Source organism: Carettochelys insculpta, chromosome 1 (assembly GCF_033958435.1).
Source record: "Carettochelys insculpta isolate YL-2023 chromosome 1, ASM3395843v1, whole genome shotgun sequence".
Lineage (NCBI taxonomy): Eukaryota > Metazoa > Chordata > Testudines > Carettochelyidae > Carettochelys > Carettochelys insculpta.
The window spans coordinates 25,591,600-25,610,950 of NC_134137.1; the positions used below are offsets into that span (position 1 = coordinate 25,591,600).

Consider the following 19,351-nt stretch of genomic DNA (forward strand, 5'->3'; position numbering starts at 1 on the left):
AACTACAAGAGCTTGCTCGTCTCCAATCACAAATGTTGTTACTATCTAAACTACCTCTGATTGGCTTCTCCAAAATGTTAGGACATATAATGCTAATTTTTTATAAAATAAAGAACATGAGTTCCTGTTTCCACATTTCGAGAATAAGCTGTCATGATATGTTGAGACAACATGTATTATAACATCTATTTTGAAACTGCTCCAGTACTACTGCAGATATTAATAGACACTGGCAAAGACTAAGGTAAAATATCAAATCATTTTTCTTTTACAGTTAAAAAACACCACTACATCATTTGGGATGGAAACAAAAATGTAACCCTCAGATAAACAGAATAAAATGCCCATTGAGGTAAGGCTTAGTTATCCCTTTATCTTGCAACCTGAGACACTACATACCCAATCAGCTCAAATACAGGAATAGAATAATAGCAGAAAGATATGCACCCCAAACAGTAATGTTTCCAGTCCTACCTTGGTTGTAACAATGCACAGACAATCCATTCTGCAAATCTCCACAGGAGTGTATGTAAATCATCAATCAGCAAGAATGAGGAAAGGCTTTTGAAACAGCCTGAACAGAACCGTAGACTTGAATCTGCACAGCCTGCTTTTCCAAGTGGGGCCCTCATAAGAAACTCGAGTCCTCCTCCACAATGCTAAAGGCAGTCATGATTCTCACCGGAATCTGAAAATCCACTAGAAATCATCTCAAGCAAAACTTCCAGGTGGCTTATTAAGCTTGATTGCGGCATTGTTCAATCTATGATCAAAATATTTTGCTCAATAGCATGCAGGATTCTAACTGGGAATACGAGAACCACAACAAGCACAAAAGAGCAAAAGCATCACATTTCAGCTCTGGCTCTGATTTCACTGTTCTGATCTGCTGTTCTAGTATCTCATAAGATTTCCTTTACCCAGTCTTTCTCTCTCTCTTTGTTTTGCTAATTCTGGATAAGCACAAAATACACAACCACCGTGCATATCTATCAAAGTGGTGTCACATCACTGCCTGAAACAACTGCCGTTGGGGGTAAAGGTTTTTATTAGAGCTTTGATTCCTATGAACTCATACAGTTGAGATGCCTGATTGAAACACTAAGGTATACATGCTGGTTCATGCGTCATTCAAAGTTACTAGAGGTGATTCTGATTTGGGAAGTGAATGTAACAGCAGAATGATAAAAACTTCAGAACATCTAACAAAATCAGGTTAGAAAAGAACTTAATTGTATGTTTGCATAGCCACGCAATGCCATGGGTGCAATGTTGAAATAATTATAGTTTACTGCACAAGGAAAAAGAACCATCTTTATACATTCCTTAAAACTAAAGGGACGTTTTTTAAGTTATGAAGAACACATCTAAGTTTTTAATTAAAATTACCTCTCCCAAAGAACACTTTCAAAACTCCTCAAATTCTTTCCCAAACTTTCCCCTCTATCATTGTCACAATCAGAGGCTTAATCTGCTCATTTCATGTCCCATATGCACAACAAGCAGTCCTGCAATCTCCCATAAAAACCAGGATAGTCCCAAAGCTCCTACCTTTCTTGCAGCAATGTTGGTGTAGAGCTTGCCTTTGAGGTGTCTGACATGAATCATGCCGAGTAAGAAAGCTCGCTGTCAGTTCTTAAAGTCTTCCCCTCTTACAGTGAAAGAAGGGAAAAGATACGTAAAATGAAAGCTCTGGCTGAAGAGAGAGGAAAAATCAATGCCTCCTATTCACTGGAAAAAAAAATACAGCCAACTGGACTGTTGACAGCAACAAGAGGAAATGTCTAGACACCCATACGTTACAATTCACCTTTTCAACCTATCGGACAGCACACTTTCCCATGGGTGCTATGCTGAGAATCTCTCGTTCTCACTCAGAGCTGAAGTTATGTTTTCAATTATAAGAAAGAAAAAACTTTTCCAAGAAAAAAGAAACATTTAAAAGTCATCTCCCTTCCATAAATTATTAAGGTTATAACCATAATACACTCGTGATTGCTAAAGAAGCAAGACGCTCAGGAAATGACACACTATTATTTTCCCAAAATGAGGTCACTGCTACCAAAGATTGCAAAAAATCCATAGCAAATCAGACATGTGGTCAGAATCAGAGAGCAACCAAAAGAAAAATACCCACAGGCTATAAAAGTTTAACAGGATATAAAGTCTTAAGAAGAGGCTCTTTAGAACTTTGAAGACACTTTAATTTCTTCTGAACAACAGCTCTGTTTGTGCAGCAAACTGGATTTTTTGAAGATAACACACTGGAGCCTGCACATTTAATCCATATTATTGTGTATGCCATTATTCAACATTTAACCTTTTTATTTAAGGACTGGCTTTAAAAAATACTTAATAATTCTAGCATCCCCTGGCCCTGGAGTCAGCAACCAAAGTAGCAAGAAAAACCATTTTTTTCCCAAATTCAGTAAAAAACTCAGTAATTCAAGAGCTGCAATGCATGTGAATACAAGACAGTCCTTGTAATAAATAACATCAAACCATACCTTTTGTAACCCCTATTTTAAGAGCAGCACGCACACACAATTGTTTGTAATGCGATACCTGTTTGCTGCAGGATGTTCACAATATTTCTACATAATGTATTTCCTCACACTTTACATGCGTGTGTTTGTACTACTGTCTTGCTGACTTTCCCTCCCAAATTCACTTTAATTATGCCAGTTTTACTTCATGTGTAATTTCAGTTTTTTCTTAAAATGTGTGTTGCCATTCACAGCAGGCATGCTACAAGCTCCCTTTTCCTTTTCAAAATCAAGACTTCATTAGCAACACAAAACACAGATACAGTATCATATCCCACAATGCACTGCACATATTAAAGGGTTATCTAACATTTTGAGAGCACATATAATTTGCTATTTGGATATGAGTTGTTTATTGCTGGGCTTTGAGATATTCACTGTTTATCAAAAATAATCAGGAGAGGGTTTGTTTTATTTTTTTTTTAATTTGCAATTATAGCATTGGGAGCCAAGAAAGTCCTTAAAGAGCTGCATACGGCTCCAGAGCTACAGGTTGCAGACCCATGTCCTGGTCCACGTGCCACTGAAGGGCCAGATTCACCAACGTCTTGTCTGTAATCTGGGCAGGGCAGGGTAAATGGGAATCATATAAACTCTAAAACAGGGAGGGATTTGACATCCACATTCACAACACTTTCATTGATTTCCTTTCTGCTCCTTTACCTGTTGCATTTGATCTATTACAGTAAAATTGTGTGAACTGCTTCTATTACACAAAGTACTGAATGACTTATCTGTACGAATTCACTCCGTACTTAAACATGGCATACCAGGACGGTTTCCAAACAAGTTTCTAAGGTCTGGTCTGCAAACACTCGTGAACAACTCTATTCCTGTGAATAGTCCGATTGAACTCACAATCCTATTTACAGATAACTACATGAAAATTGGATGGATGGAAATCTGTGAGGCTACTTGTGTGCGTAAAGTGGTCCGTAGCTTTCATCTGTGCTCCAGTTTGTGCAAATCCAGTACACAAACTATCAGCTCCATGTGTAAAATTGTCCAGGGTGTGAATGCAAAAGTGTGGGATTTGCTTGCAGAATGTATGAGCTTGGTGTGTGATAATGTCACAATCATCCTCCTTTAATTTAAAGCAGAACAGAGCTGTACTTTGGTGGCTATAGGGCCCAGATTGATCCACTCTGATGACCGTGGTGTCTTTATGTATGAGATCCCCATTTGTTCCTCACACATGAAGAAGATAAAGCCAGTGCTGCATTGGCAGGGAAACTGATTCAGTGGCTCTCAGTTTTTTCTTTCAATAGGTAAATCTCATGCCCCATGTCCATGCAACTTCTCAATCCCTATCTCAAAAGTACCCTCCAGCAACTATACTGTTCAGATGCATTAAGCATACAAGCAATATTAGGGAATATTAAGGAGACAAGATGAAAGCATATTTGCTTTACTACGATGGGTTCAGCTGCTTCATTATGCCCTTCCACAACTAGACCTTTGCTGTTTATTTTCCCCCTAATGTATGATTTTATACTCTCCCTATGATGCCAGCATCCCCCACTATTACATTTTCCATAGGTCATTTTGCAATGGAATTCCATCTTCCTGTACGTTCTCCACCTCTTCAGTTTTCATGTCAACTATAAATATGATCATGACTGAATTACACTATGGGACACGTGATACAACAAAGCAATGAAGCAGCAACCTAGGAAGAAATGACACTATTTTAGTTGATCCTGTGGTTAATTTAGTTGGTAAAAACATTCTGTGGAGATCCTAAAATAAGTCCCAGCCTGAACTACCACTAGCAAGCCGCCCCACTGCTTGAAGCCTGACTGCTACTTTCCACAGAAGCAGCACTGCACATCACAATATGACAAATATTTTGCTAGATAACTTGCCCCAGCTATCTCTATTTTAAATATTTTGAGGTGTCCATTTTAAAGAATGACAAGTCAAAATAATCCTGTACGGCTTCAGTGGAGTGTAAAATTGTGAAATTGTATAGCCTGTGTCACAAAGGAGGTCCAACTAGATGATCTAATAGTTAGTCCTGACTTTAAAATCTATGGATTTAATTATTCAGAAATGTTTTGTACTTGTACAGTTCAAGTACAATTTTTAATTAAGCAATTATATTTGGGGACCTGGCTTGCAAATCCTAAAATCTCCATCTTATAATAAAAGGTATAGTACAACATGAAACCAAGAGAAGGTTTCTATGGTTTTTAAATTTGTATTCTATTAAAATAGTGTTTTTGAGAATCTTCTGAAATTTTGGAAATGAAAACCTAACACCACGAAGAATTTCAAAGCTAAATTGGCTACAAACAAAAATTGATATGGGAATTATTGCTAAATCTGAATGGGGGAAAAAGGAAGTAGAAGTCACTGGAAGTTCAGCAGTTTTGAACAGCAAACCACTTATTTAGAAACGTAACATCAGGCACTCATTTTTAAAAATCTGTGGCTTACGCATTTCATGACATCCATCAGTCTGCACCCTAATAGTGTTGACACCTTGTTTGTTAAATTTCCAAATGCTTGCCCAGAACTCCAAGCATCGTACAAAAATGCACACGTAAAGGTGTTTACAAATGTGGAGAGGAATTTGCTTAATTTGGTAGAGCTCAGATTTTGGACTTGAGAGCATCTGTTGGTGACATGTAAATTGGGGCTGGATGCATAGCGCTAGATCCTCTCCCTTGTTTCCTGCTGCTAAACTGCATTCAGATAAGCTAAAAATAACTTACACACATCTTTTTCATGAAAGAAATTGATGTATTTGCCATAATGGAACAACCCTTCCTGTCAAGTTTCATCTGTGCGTATCCAGTTAGTACTATTTAATGTGGGTTATGATGCATTTGTCACCATGGGGAGGAAGGGAATCTGAACCACCATGTCTGGGAGGAGAGATGTCTGTGTTAAGAGATGATCCATGCTATGTAAAAGTTCAAGAATTCCTAATTTAGTTGTTTCCTTCCTGTTATCCTTCCTGATTGTTTTTTTTTAAATTACAAGCTAAACCCCCAACAAAATGTAAAACGGGGAAAAATTAAATTGATAGCTTGAGACTTGGGATCTAAAAGTAAAAGGTGAAGCTGAACAGAAATGCAATTTTGCCTCTTATGGCTGCAGCAGCCTCCCCCCAGAGTAGATCTCCTGCACTTCTACAAGGGTAATTTTTTCACTGTGAACCTACTCATCACAGGAGCACCTCCTTGTGGCCAGGATCTGCATAGCAGCTGTGTCTCCATATGGTGACCCCTGACAGTGATTGCTCCATTGCTTTAATGTTTTTTTCTGCAACACGGTTCTCCAGCCACTTGGGCTTTAGTCCATTCCTTCTTGGTGGCAGATAAGTCTGACCAAGCTTCACTCCAATAATCGTATTGCAGGTTTTCATTCTGTCACTGGGCTCTGTGGTCCTTTCACTTCTTACCTCAGGGAGTTCCACCCTACCTCCTCAGTAGCTGGTTGGAAAAACTCCACCCTAACCTCAGCTTTCCAGGTCAAAGACCCTGTACTTGGCCCAGGTCTGCCTTCCTGAATCACTACCTCTCTTTTCTGTCCTCCCAGCTGGGCTTCTCATTTAGTTAAGCTTTGCTCTCTGTCCTGGTAACTGACTTCTCAGGTCAATATTAACACTTTCATGGCCTATGTGTGATACACTACCTCTCACCACACCACAGAGCTCAGCTGGGTCATTACACCACAACCCACAGGTAAGCACAATTGTACAGAACTTTGCACCTCAGGTTGAGGATGCCGGGTTTACTGCAGCTCTGGAGCTGCAGCGTGGCATGTCTTCTGCTCCAGAACCTGTGGGGGAAGACTCCTTCACTGCCACACCCTCTGAAGATCCCCACTTACAACTGTTATTCAGGCTGCCCCTGGGGAGCTCCATTTTGCATAAGTCTATTGATGTATTTACAAAGTCAATACATCTAAACATGCAGCAAGTTAAATATACATTTTCTAATGGACAGTACACACCCACTTTGGAGAACTAGCCATGTAGAGCCCAGTTGTGGCATGTGGTTCTGCTTTTCCATGTATAGCACCCAGTTTTGCTGAAAGTATGGCATGTAAGGAAGCACACGTGTAAGGAAGCAAACCTGGGACAGGTACAGGGTCCTTGTCCTGGAGAGCTGAAGTTAGAGTGATGTTTCTCCTACCAGCCGCTGAGGAAGGTGGGGTGAAACTCCCTGAGGTAAGGAGTGAAGGGACCACAGAGCCCAGAGACAGAAAGATCTGCTATAAGAGAAAGTGAGGCATTCCTCTGGTGCAGAGCACAGGATAAGGGAGGTTCTTTGAGATATCCACTCAGCCCTGCAAAGCCCATGGATAATCAAGCCTTTAGAAAGCACTATGCCTTTATAACTCACAACTCATGTTTAATGTTTTACATAACTATTATTTTTCATATAGTGACATAACTGTTTTATCTCAACACCCACAAATCTCTTATTCAGAATGAAACAGAAGTGCTTCAGTTAAATATGCAACGCTAGGATATGTGGGTGGCACACCCAGCAGTAAAAGCACAAGGGTAATGCTTCCTAAAGTGTCTCTCAGCTTTCACGTTCCACAGTGTTACCAGGATTTAATTTGAATAACACAGCCATTCTGCCTCATGAAATTAACATACACTCAATCATCACCACGTGAAAAGTTTGGTGTGTATGTTTAAATACATAGCTGGGCCTAAACAGCTGTGTGTCACTGACATAGCATTATTGGCATTCAAGTACAGTCACCTAGACAAAATGCCTGTTTCTCATAAAGTGACACAACTAGCAAATGTCAGAAAATTAAAATAAAACTTCTGAAGTGGTAGAAAATTCCCATAGTTTCAGGAACTCCAGAAAGTGTTAGTTGCAGCTCTAATTTTCTTATTCTCGGAAATGCTGGGCAGGATGACAGAATTCTAACCCAGTGTATTCAGCATATATTTGGGCTCTCAAAGTCTCCATGACAGGGGCTCTGGGTAACTAACATGCAAGGAAAAACACAGTGGAAACTAGGAACTTGGTTTTACTACAACGTAGACCCTCCATGACCAAGCATTGGTGTGTAACTGTTAATCTCATGGTGAAACTGAAATGTTTGATTTTAGTTATGCATTTTTGTAGTGCTGAAAACAAGGCCAATGTTATCTTTTCTATGCAGACTTTTGTTTGTGAGTGGGACAGATAGTTTCTTTCTGGGGTCAAAAAGATTGCAGTCCCTGTGACTTTTGAGTGAAGAGATGTGTCATGTAGCACTTTTCCTTTGGATATTGCTCTGGGAAAGACATTTATGTCAGTGGACACAGAGTTAGTTCAACTGATGCTGTGCTGCCTAATTGGTAAATGTGGAATGTCACATCCTATGCCCTGTCCTACGACATCAAGAAAACTATTTGGACCATGTTTATTGCTTATACCAGCACCCAAGATAATCTCTTGTCCTGGGGGTAATATCCAAGCCTGAAACTTCATCTATAAGCATAATGGGTCAAATTCTATATGGTGCTGAGCACATGTAATGCTCATTGAAATCAATGGGTTGTCTCACTATTTCACCTCGCTATTGGTTGCACAATATACAGGTCCTGATCCTGCAGATCGCTGAATGCCCTCATTTCCTATAGACTACAATGAAATTAAGGGTGTTTAGCAACTTTCCAGGAACAGGCTACATTACTAGCAGCTCTCAGGACCCAATTCTGCAATTTAGGTATCACTCAGCATTAGCAGGGATTGCAGATTGACTTGGCACATAGTGGCAAGAGAAAGATCAGGAAGATATGCTGGAGCACTACAGTTAGACATTTTAAGGAGTTAATAAATGATAGAGCCAATATAGAAGTTAACACATAGCCAGTGGAAAGGTCTTAGACAAGAAGTAATAAATAACCTGCAAATCTTCAATGTTAAAGAAACAAAGTTCTTCAGAGATTAACTAATTTTACTAATCCAGGTAACCTCTTATTTTCAACTTGCTGCTATTAAAAATCCAAATCTTTTTATTTAATTTGGAAAAAAATTAATAACTTCAGAGTTGAAACCTTCTCTGGTAATATTTAGTCCAGAAAGAACTATTACAGCCAAGTTGTGAGCATACGAAAATACAATATATGTTGTAACTGGAACACTCAAACACCCTTACCTCCATCGCTGCAAACTGTATGACTGTTGTAAGTAGCACTGTAACCTAGTTGTCATGCTGTTTCATTTACTATACCATGTACACTTATACTACCACAACTATCCTTAGTTTGTCGATACAAAAATGATCTCATCGGCTGATACATTCACATTCACATTCTGCCTTACTAATTTTTTATGTAGCTACCACAAAATTAATTTACAGGTTATACTGAGGAACTAATAAAGCCTTAAATAACTCTTAACTAAGGAAAAAGGAATACCCTGCACAATGGACATTGATTAAACTTTAAATGTATCGCAAAATCAACACAAAAGCCCTCAAATGTCTCCCTAACATCCATGGCATTTATACCCATGAAATAGACCTATAATCCTGATAAATTAAATCCACACAATTAGCAACATATCAATAAACTGCTGTTATAAAAGTGATCCAAACCTTTCCAACAACATAAATTTATTAAACAGCAAGAGATTATTATGGGAACCGAAAAGTCAATCTGTGCTATCCTCTCTATACATTTATACTCTGTACATTTAATCTCCAAAGAAATTGCAACAAGGGTCAACAATGTATTTCATTGTGCAATAAAAATAACCAGAGCTCTTACCTTTGTCGTCGTGTCTACAGAATGATTTTCTAAAGACTGATTCTCTTTATTACGTTCATCACATAATGCCGATCCATCTGATCCATCGGAAACGGCAGACTACAGGGAAAAAAAGTTCAAGTAAACCAAATTAAATTTACAGCAGAAACCATTACTTCTACTGAGAAGCATGAGTTTGGACATGCAGGAGTGCAATCTTGTGTCTAAGCCACAGTCAGGGCTGATGAACCAGATTTGGTTCTCAATTGGTTATCATTTGTCAGTTTCTGTAATTGAAGCCAGTGGCCTAGTCCTGCAAAGTGCTGAACATCCTCAACTCTCATGGAACTGAGGGCACTCAGCATCTAGCAAGGAGGGAAAAGTCCTGGCTGACTAGCAAAACTTCCACTGACTTTATCTGCAGTCTGGATTTCGCTCAGAGCAACTGCAGAAATGGGCCCTGTAACTGTGTTGTGTATAACTATCCACAATTGTCTCAGTTCTTGGTTACTGCACAAAATTATCTAAGTTGCATATTTTTGAAAGCGCTCAACATTTGTGTAAAATGTCATGTCTGCAAATATTTTTAAATACAATGGGGTAGGCAAGTTGTTTTGTTTTGTTTACATAGCATTCCATTTTATGTCTGCAAAAAGCCATCACAAAATACAAGCCTTCTTTCAAACTACCTGCAATACCAAAAGACAGAAAAAGGCCAATGGTTCCGCATTTGGCATTAATTTATGACTGATCTTCTCATGTAAACCATTTTCTGTGAATTTCTTTATTTATAGATTATAGGCAAAGTATTTAGTTGCTTGTGGTCTTCCTACTAAACATGCAAACCATTTTTTGCATTTATTAATATGAATAGCTTTTCAAGAACATGAACAGGGAAGAGACGTGGAATCAAGCAGCACTCTGTTCTGTCCCACATGGTGTTGACTGCCACAGAAATCAGGAGTGATGTAAAGCCACCATGATTAGACCATTTACTGGGAGCAGTCAGTTTTAACACAACAGGCAAGCAATTATCAGCATTTAAAATAAGTCAGCTACTGCCAACTCCCTTTAGAAAACAATGGGCAAGTGCCAAAAGAATGGCCCAAATCAGATCCACATGTTCTGATGCTAACTTGTTTGTTCAGGACTCAGTCCAATAACGTACTGAGCAGCATGGCACCTATCCAGCAAAATAGTTAATCATATGACTGCCTTCACTGAATCCAGTGAGACTAGATGCATGCTTTAAAATAGGCTGGATAAAGGTCTGACTACTTAATGCTACACGGCATGACGCTTGAGGACCCCAGACTCCATCTAAGGTGTTCATACCATTATCACAATCCTTACTGCTTTCATCCTCACAACATCCCTGTGAGGAGAGGCAGTGATTGCCAGGAGCACAGCTGGCTCCCAGACAGGTCACTAGGCAAACTCTTCCAAATGGTCAGCATTCCTCATTGGGCAGGAGACCATGTCACCTGCTACTTTAACCTTTCTCCAGCAGCACCACAACAGTTGCTCAACAAATGCCAGGCCACTAGTTGTCCTTGCCAGTCTTTGTTTCAGCCCTAGTCTGCCAACTCCCTGCTCTGCTCTAGTGTTCAACACCCTTTTGATCCTGGAGCTGGTTCCAACCAGTGGCTTGGCTTCTCAGTCCTGACTCCAGCTCCAACCACAGTCAAATACTTGATCCCTGAATCTATGCTAACCACCAGTGCTTTTTTTTTTTTAAGTCATTATAGGCCGGTACTCCATACTGGCACGTCAGCAGCCCCAGCCACAGGATCCATGGCCCAGTGGTGGGGGGACCCTGTGAGTCCCATGGTTGGGAGCTGGCTGGGTAGTGTAGTCCTGCCACCAATCCCATGATGGGAACCCCAGCATGGGGCAAGGAGGGCGAGGAGCCAGCTGAGTACCAGCTCCTTGTTTTTCACAAAAAAAGCACTGCACACCACTATTGCAAAGTGCCACCAACCACTAGAGAAAGGCCAGCTCCAACCACCAAGTAGGTCATCTATGCCTCAGTAGTTTATTATGATATTATCCTCATTTTATAATGTGAGAACTGAGGCAGAGAGACTAAATGAATGAGAAAATCAAGAATGGAACGCAGACCTCTTAGAGTCTGTCAGTATTCTAATTATTGGACTATCCTGCTTGCCTTAAAGTCAACTGAATAAACACGCAATAATTCCCCTACTAGAGTAGGTCAATGGTCCAGTTAGCCCAGTATTCTATATCCAACAGTGTCCAGTATCAGACGTATCATGGAGATATACATATCTCATAGAACTGGCAAGAATCTTGAGAGGCCATGGAGTCCAGTCCCCTGCACTCACAGCAGGACCTATCGCCATCTCTCACAGTTTTTTTTTTTTTAAATATCTTGCCCCAGAACCTTGACAGGCCCTAAGGATCAAACTCACCACCCCGGGCAAACCATCAGCATGAGTGTATAAAATAGGGACATTCTGAAGAATTTGTTTATATCTGTTTATATCTCCTGGTTTCTGGTAGTCATAAGAACATAAAAACATCCAGACTGGATCAGATCAAAGGTCCATCTAGACCAGTATCCTGTCTTCCAAAAGTGACCAGTTCCAAATACTCCAAAAGGAATGAGCAATACAGGTAGTCTTTACCCCATATCCTGTCACCCATTTCCAGACTCTGGCAAACAGAGACTCAGGACACCATCCCTGCCCACCCTGGCTGACAGCTCCTTTGGAACCCCGTTTAGTCTTGACCTTCACAACATTCTGTGACAGAGTTCCACAAGTTGACTGCATTGTGTGAAGGAATGCTTCCTTTTGTTTATTTGAAACCTGCTGCCTATTAATTTCATGGAGTGACCCCTAGTTCTTGTGTTATGAGAAGTAAATAGCACTTCCTTATTTACCTTCTCCATACCCATCATAATTTTATAGACTCCTATCATATCCCACTTTACCTATCTCTTTTCTACGCTGAAAAGTCCCAGTCTTATTATTTTCTCCTTTAGGGAAGCTGTTCCATGCCCCCTAATCATTTTGTTGCCCTTTTCAGAATCTTTTCTGGTTCCAATATATCTTTTCTAAGATGGGGTGATCACCATCTGCATGCAATATTTAAGATGTAGGCATGTCATGGATTTATATAAAGGCAATATGATATTGTCGTATTTTCTACCCCTTTTTTAATGATTCCCAACATTCAGTTCACTTTTTGACTACTGCTTCACACTGAGTGGATGATTTCAGAGAAATATCCTCAGTGACTCCAAGATCTCTTTCTTGAGTGGTAACTACTAATTTAGAGCTCATCATTTTATATGTATACTTTGCATTATGATTTCCAATGTGCATTACTTTGCATTTATCAACAGTAAATAGCCCATACCTCTTCGTGCAGCTCCCATTGGCTAGGAATGGTGAACTACAACCACTGGAAGCCATGAATAGCTGTATCTGCTGATGCTCAGTTAAACAAAGCATCTCCCAGTCAGCCAGTAGCTTACCTTTACAAGCTGTCACCCAAAGTTTGAAACCCCTTGTATTATGGTGTATTTAAAAAGTTTCCATGAAGCTTGCAGAGATTCTGTTCATAGCACTGTACAGTTTAATTTCTGTTTATCTAACATACTCATTTTTGCATAGTTCCCCTTTTTGAAATTAAATGCTACATTGTTGGGCTCTTGTTGTGTTTTTCTCACCACCAAAATGTGAATTTAATTATGTTCTGGTCACTATTACCAAGTGGTCCAGCAATATTCACCTCTTGGACAAGATCCTGTATTACACTTAGGAGTAAATCAGCAATTTCTTCTCTTCTTGTGGGTTCCAGGACTAGCTACTCCAAGAAGCAGTCATTTAAGGTGTCAAGAAACCTTACATTTGCATCCCTTCCTGAGGTGACAAATATCCACTCAGTCAATATGGGGGGAGTTGAAATCCTTCCGTATTAATGAGGGGCTATTTTTATTTTTCTAGCTTCTCTTATCTCCCTGAGCATTTCACAGTCACTATCACCATCCTCATCAGGTAGCCAGTATCATATACCTACCACTATATTCTTATTATTGGAGAATGGAATTCCTACCCATAAGGATTTTCTGGTACAGTTTGGTTCATTAAAGTTTTTACTTCGGTAGATTCTACTCTTTCACATATGGTGCCATTCCCCTTCCAGCATGACCCCCTCCTGCCCTTCTGATATATTTTGTACCCTAGTATTACTGTGTCCCACTGATAATCCTCATCCCACCAAGTAGTCAGAGAGTCTGGGGTTGCATCCTTCACCATTTTAGCTAGCAGCCATTGTTAGGCCTATCCCCCTTGAACTGATCCAGTTCTTTTTTTCTGAACCCATTCATACTTTTGGTCATCAAAGCATCCCAGAATAATGGGTTCCATAAGTTAATTTTACATTGTATGAAATAGTAATTTCTGTTTCTATCAAACCTACTTATGACTATTAATTTCATCAGGTGACCCATGATTTAGGTATTGTTGGAAAGGCTAAAAGCACTTTATTCCCTTTTGCCAACCCATTTTTGCATTTGTAAACTTCTATAGTATTCCTTTTTTATCTCTCTTCTAAGCTGAACAGCCCTAGTCATTTTATTCTCTTCTCATATGGAAGTGATTCCAAACCCTTGATCGTCTGGAATGCATGGAATGAACTGTTACGTGCACCAATATGGAGGTGATGTGTGGCAGGGATGGGGTCAAGGGGTTTGGGAGTGTGAGAGGGGACTCAGGGCTGGGGCAGAAGGTGCAGGGGGAGGGCTCTTGTTTGGGGTGCAGGCTCTGGGATGTGGCTGGGGATGAGTGGGTTGGGATGCAGACTCACCCAGGTCTGCAGTGAGGAGAGAGGATAGCATCTGTCCCCACATCTCCCAGCACACAACAGAGCTGAGTCTGAGGCCAAAGGAGAGGCATCTTTCCCCTCCACAGCCCCGCATACCCCTTGGTCCCTGCACACCCCTACCTCTCTGCCCTACAGACCCCTGTGATTGTGCACCTGTGCGGCCCCTGATAGCCTGCTGTGCATTCACCCATCTTACAGGGAACTTAGAAAATATCATAATGCCACATATCTTATTTACAACCCCTTTCTTAACAGTTCCTAACATTTAATTATCTTTGTGAACTGCTGCTATGCATTAAGATGGAATTTTCAGGAAAATGTGCATGATGGGTTTTGAACACTAATGCCTAAATTAGAAAAAATATTATGTATTTGTTCTGTTTCTTATTAAAGTTTATTCTTCAAGAGGTGTGGCACATGGCCATTCCCCCCTTGGTGCCTGTGTCCACAGCCTCCAGCAGTTGGAAGCTTTTCCCCCTCAGAGTGCCCATCATGCTGCTCAAGTGCCCTTGCCTGCCATGCACCACAACATACATGTATCAAGCACGGAATCACTCCCAAGTCCCCTCCGCTCCTTCTTGCTGGTACTCCACTGCAGAGGGCTGGGAAGACAGGTCAGAAAACGGACATGTACATCAGTTGTGGAAGAGGTTAGTTACAGATTTTTCTTCTTGAAGTGGTTGCACCCATGCATCGCACTCTTGGTGACTCACAAGATGTGAAATAGGAGGCAGAACTCTTTCTGAATGAAGATAACTCGTCCAATTATAGCATCACCCCTAGAGTCATAAGAACATAAGAACAGCCATACTGAGTCAGGACAAAGGTCCATCTAGCCCAGTATCCTGTCTGCCGACTGTAGCCAATGCCAGGTGCCCCAGAGGAGGTGAACTGAAGACAATGATCAAGCCATTTGTCTCCTGCCATCCATCTCCCGCCTTCAACAAAAGGCTAGGCACCATACCTTACCCTGAGAGAAGGCATAATGAGAAGGAAATGTGTGAACTGTGGACTAAGTTGCCTCTCTACAAATGTCCAGTATTAGAACACATGTCAGAAAAGCTGCAGAGGCCAATTGTGATCTCATTAAATGAGCTGTGATTCTGCTCAACAGGGTGACATTAGATAGGCCATACCATTTGCATATACATGAGACTACCCAAGAAGAAATTCTGTGAGGAGAGAATGATTTCCCTTTCATTCTATCTGCAGTGACGATGAACAGTTGAGAGGACTTGCAGAACTTCTTGATTCTGTCAAGGAAAAACACCGGAGCTCTTCTGACTTCCACAGTGTGCAAACATTTCCCTTCCCAGCTCAAGTGTGGTTTCACGAAAAATGCCAGCAAGTAAACTGGCTGGTTGACATGGAATGAGGACATCACCAGCCAAACCTCAAATGAGGGCACAGGCAAATCTTCTTTAAGATAGTATTGGAAGACCCATTCTTTGACACAGGCAGCTCTCCTACCTTTCTGGCTGAGATGAAGGCAACCAAATGCCACTCCCCCGATAGGGGCAGCAGAAAATAGTAAGTACCCAAAGTTCAAATGGGAGACCCATATGCTTTGACAACATCCCACTGGGGAACAGGATCGTGCACATGAGGATGCACTTTGTCTAGGTGTATGGTATTAGAACCACATCTGGAAGGGCCTAATGGCTGTGACCTCACAGTAAGAGAGCTGTTGGCATTCTGTGGATCTTTTGGCAAGCAGGTCTACTTTGGGAGACCCTCCTCAATGCAGGAAGATGTATTTGGCTGCATCTACTGAAAAAGACCACTCAAGGTGACACAAACATTCTGCTCAGGATGTCGACAAGGTCATTTTGGACAGCCAGTGGGCAATAAGCTTCTAGCTCTACTGAATGAGCAATGCAAAACTCTCAGAGTTGCCTTTTGACAGAGGTGAGAAGAGTGAGCTCCTCCCTGCGTGATGAGATATAACATTGCCATTTTCTGTCTGTGGAGATTAACAGGCTTTCTCCCTTGTTCTGTAGCAGAAAAACATGCCCTGCAAATCTGATTGCTTTCAGCTCATTGAAGTTGGCGTATAAACTTAAATCCTCTGCAGATCATTGTCCCTTAATCTGTAGAGAACTTGGAAAGGGACCCTTCCAGCCAAAGGCAGAACAGTCCATCATTAATGTTAGTATTGGCTTCAGGCTGGCAGAGGAAATGCACATATATATACATTGGTCAGACCTGTCCACCTATATAGGAAGGTGAGGCTTGGGCTGCTCCCAGTGCCACCCAGCACTGCTCTCTCCCCACAGGCGTGGGAGGCTGGGGGAGTGAAATTCAGTAAGATCCTGGGCTCTGGTGCTGTGGGCAGCTATAGGCAGCAGTGGAGGGGTGGGGCGGAGACCAGCAGCATGGTTGTGGGGAGCCACTCAGTGGTTGAACCGGCCCCTAGGTGGAGGTAGGGCTGAGTGCCCTCTTCTACATAGGTTAGGCCAACTTTCAGCACACGTACCATGTGGCCCCATACCTCGGCCTTGCCCCTGCCCTGATCCACTCCACCTGTAGCCCTGTGGGGGTGCGGGATCCCCAGCCCAGTGTGTGTGGGGGGGTATCCTGTTTCTGCCCCCCCACCACATCAGTGACACCACTTGGGTCCCTGCAATAGTAACCACGGCCAGTGGGTTAGAAGAAGAGCACTTCAGAAGCTCGCTCTGCCCGCTGAGCCCAGCACAGAAAATGAAACTGACTCCCCCAGCCGCTCATGAATAACTGAATTTGCAGATGAAAAATTCACAACTGTTGCTACCTTTTTGTACTGATGGATAGGTAGACTGTCCAGGCACTAGGTAGCTAGTGTGGGACCTGCATCACAGATGTTGGTGCCATGTGGTCTAATGAAACAGAGGGAGCTGATATTTGTACCACTGGATATGGCAGCACTAAAAAGTAAATTCCTTGCTGTTGCAAATATCTCATGTATAGTGGGCAACAACATCTGATCTGGTTGATGCAACGTTGCTGAAGTTGATGGTGCCGCATCTGGCATCAGACTCGATGGCATCCACTCCTGCAAAGTAGTAGAAGTTCCAGTGCCAGCGCTTTCCAGGGCTGAGCCTCAGCTCATGTGGGGTTGCTGCATCAGTTATGCTTACAGAAAATTGCTTGTGCCCTGGTATATGTTTCATTACAAATTAAGTACTTCTTAGGCCCCCACTTGGAGAGGTGTCTCAATCTTGATTGCATTTTACTTGACTCCTTTCCACCTGCTTTACAGGGTTGGAGGGTGGAATCTTCCTGTGGGACTGGGGCCTTTGTGGAAGGCTTGTGCTTCTCTGTAGGAACAGGTGAGGATAATCAGTGCAGGGATTCTAACAGCAGCACTGACTCAAACTGGTATGGCTCCAAAGGTGATCTCAGCACCACCTCCATTAGCAGGTGGAAGAGATTTATACTAAATTTGAAGTCCTGAAAAATCTGCCACCAGTCCTTCACATGCATGTTGCCCAAGCTTGGAGATTACTGCAGTATAGGTTACTCACAGGAAGCACATAGCTTGAAGCCCAATACCAAACCATGCCTTGGTACTGGCAACAAGACCCTGCAACTGGAAAAAAACAAAACAAGCAAATGTCTTTTAAAACCACTGAAAGAATTGAAGGGGTTAGGGGCAGTTCTGATCTTTATACTTCCATTCAGTGGTATATTGCAGTAAAGAAGTCTCAAGACAAATGACCATTATCACTGATGGAAAACATTCCCAACAGCTGTGCTCTGGGCACACAAACAGTAAGAATGGAATGTACACATTCAACCACTTGAAGAGGAACCCATCATTATATATGTGCAGCTGGGATTATTTTTCTCATATGTATTACTTTGCACTTATCAATGTTGAATTTCATCTACTATTTTGTTGCCTAGTCATCCAGGTTTTTGAGAACTCCCCCACCCCCATAACTCTTCAGTCGGTTTTGGACAACTGAATAATTTTGTACCATCTGAAAGCTTTGATACCTCAGTGTTTAGCCAGAATATGTTAAACGTTGCTGGTCCCAGTACAAATTCTTGGGATTTTTCTATTTTTTATCTCTCTATTGTGAAAACTGACCCTTTATTTCCTCTTTTAAACAGTTACTGATCCACAAGAGGATGCTCTATCCCATCCCATGATAAGGCTTACTCCTCACAGTAGCCCTCCCAGTTGATTTCTCAGTACTCAGACTTCAAGATACTAACAGCTAAAGTAAGACAGCAATAACAATAAATTTTGAGCATCTCTCCCTATGTTGTATTAGAAGTCAATATGCATTAGCAGAAAATTACACGGTTTTCAAAGATGTGCAAAACACACATTAGCAATCTACCTAGAACACAATAGATATTAAGCTTAGTCACACTTGAAAACACATTGCTGAACTGTGGAAAACCCTGGCAAAACAGGGCCTCTCTATGGTGTTTTGTAAAAGGGATTTTAAAAGGAGAAAATGCGCGGCCTGATCCTCCTCACTCTTATTCTTGAATTGCACGGGTGTAACTGCAACAAAGGGTCCTGTGGCACCTTATAGACTAACAGAAAAGTATTGAGCATGAGCTTTCGTGCCACAGGACCCTTCGTTGCTGTTACAGATCCAGTCTAAGACGGCTACCCCTCCAATGGGTGTAACTGAGATCCAGTCTGTAGAAGCTGTCTCAAGGCTTCTGCGAACTATGAAGTCTCACAGGACAAAAGAGCCACTGAGCAACTGTTCACTCACCCTGGGAGCTTGTAACCCCTCCTACCTATCAAGCAGATACGCTATGCACTAGTGTGCAACAGTACAACTCCAGCAAATCAGCAGAAGCCCAGACCCATGTACCCATACTTCCATTTGTGGAGAGTTTGGAAATAATGCTTCTACATTTACAAATCCCCACAAGACTAAACCTTTTACTACTTCTCTCATTATACAGACTGATGTTTGTGAACTGCTCTGGCTTCATATAACAGCAAATAAGACCTTTTTCTATTTGATTTTGTAAGCAAAAAGAAAAGACAAGACAGATGAAGAGATATGGAAAGCCAATGATGCAATAGCAGCTCATCATGTAAAACAGCAACTCTGTTCACTGACAAGTAACCAGGAGAATTCTAAAAAGCACAGAAAACAATTTTTATGGGTAAATCTATTTACGTTATAATTAACACAGACTATTTAGGTGGTAGTTTCTTCAGAGCAGTATCTTTTTCATTGTGTAAATGTGTGGCACTATATAAAGGTTTATGAGCAAAATAAGA

General features: G+C 41.4%; 1 protein-coding gene across 5 annotated transcripts in view; it reads right to left on the bottom strand.

Moving 5' to 3' along the window:
* The window catches only part of DLG2 (discs large MAGUK scaffold protein 2), a 1,656,639-nt gene that overhangs the window by 1,363,169 nt on the left and 274,119 nt on the right, over positions 1–19,351 (bottom strand). For 2 of the 5 annotated variants that reach the window (XM_074983537.1, XM_074983566.1), the window contains exon 1: positions 1,552–1,903. In XM_074983537.1, coding sequence (XP_074839638.1) covers positions 1,552–1,608 — 57 coding nt within the window. In that variant the 5' untranslated portion in view covers positions 1,609–1,903. Of the gene's footprint in view, positions 1–474; positions 728–1,551; positions 1,904–9,279; positions 9,379–19,351 lie in introns of those variants that run through there. The other 3 variants (XM_074983550.1, XM_074983544.1, XM_074983573.1) reach the window with 2 other exon arrangements.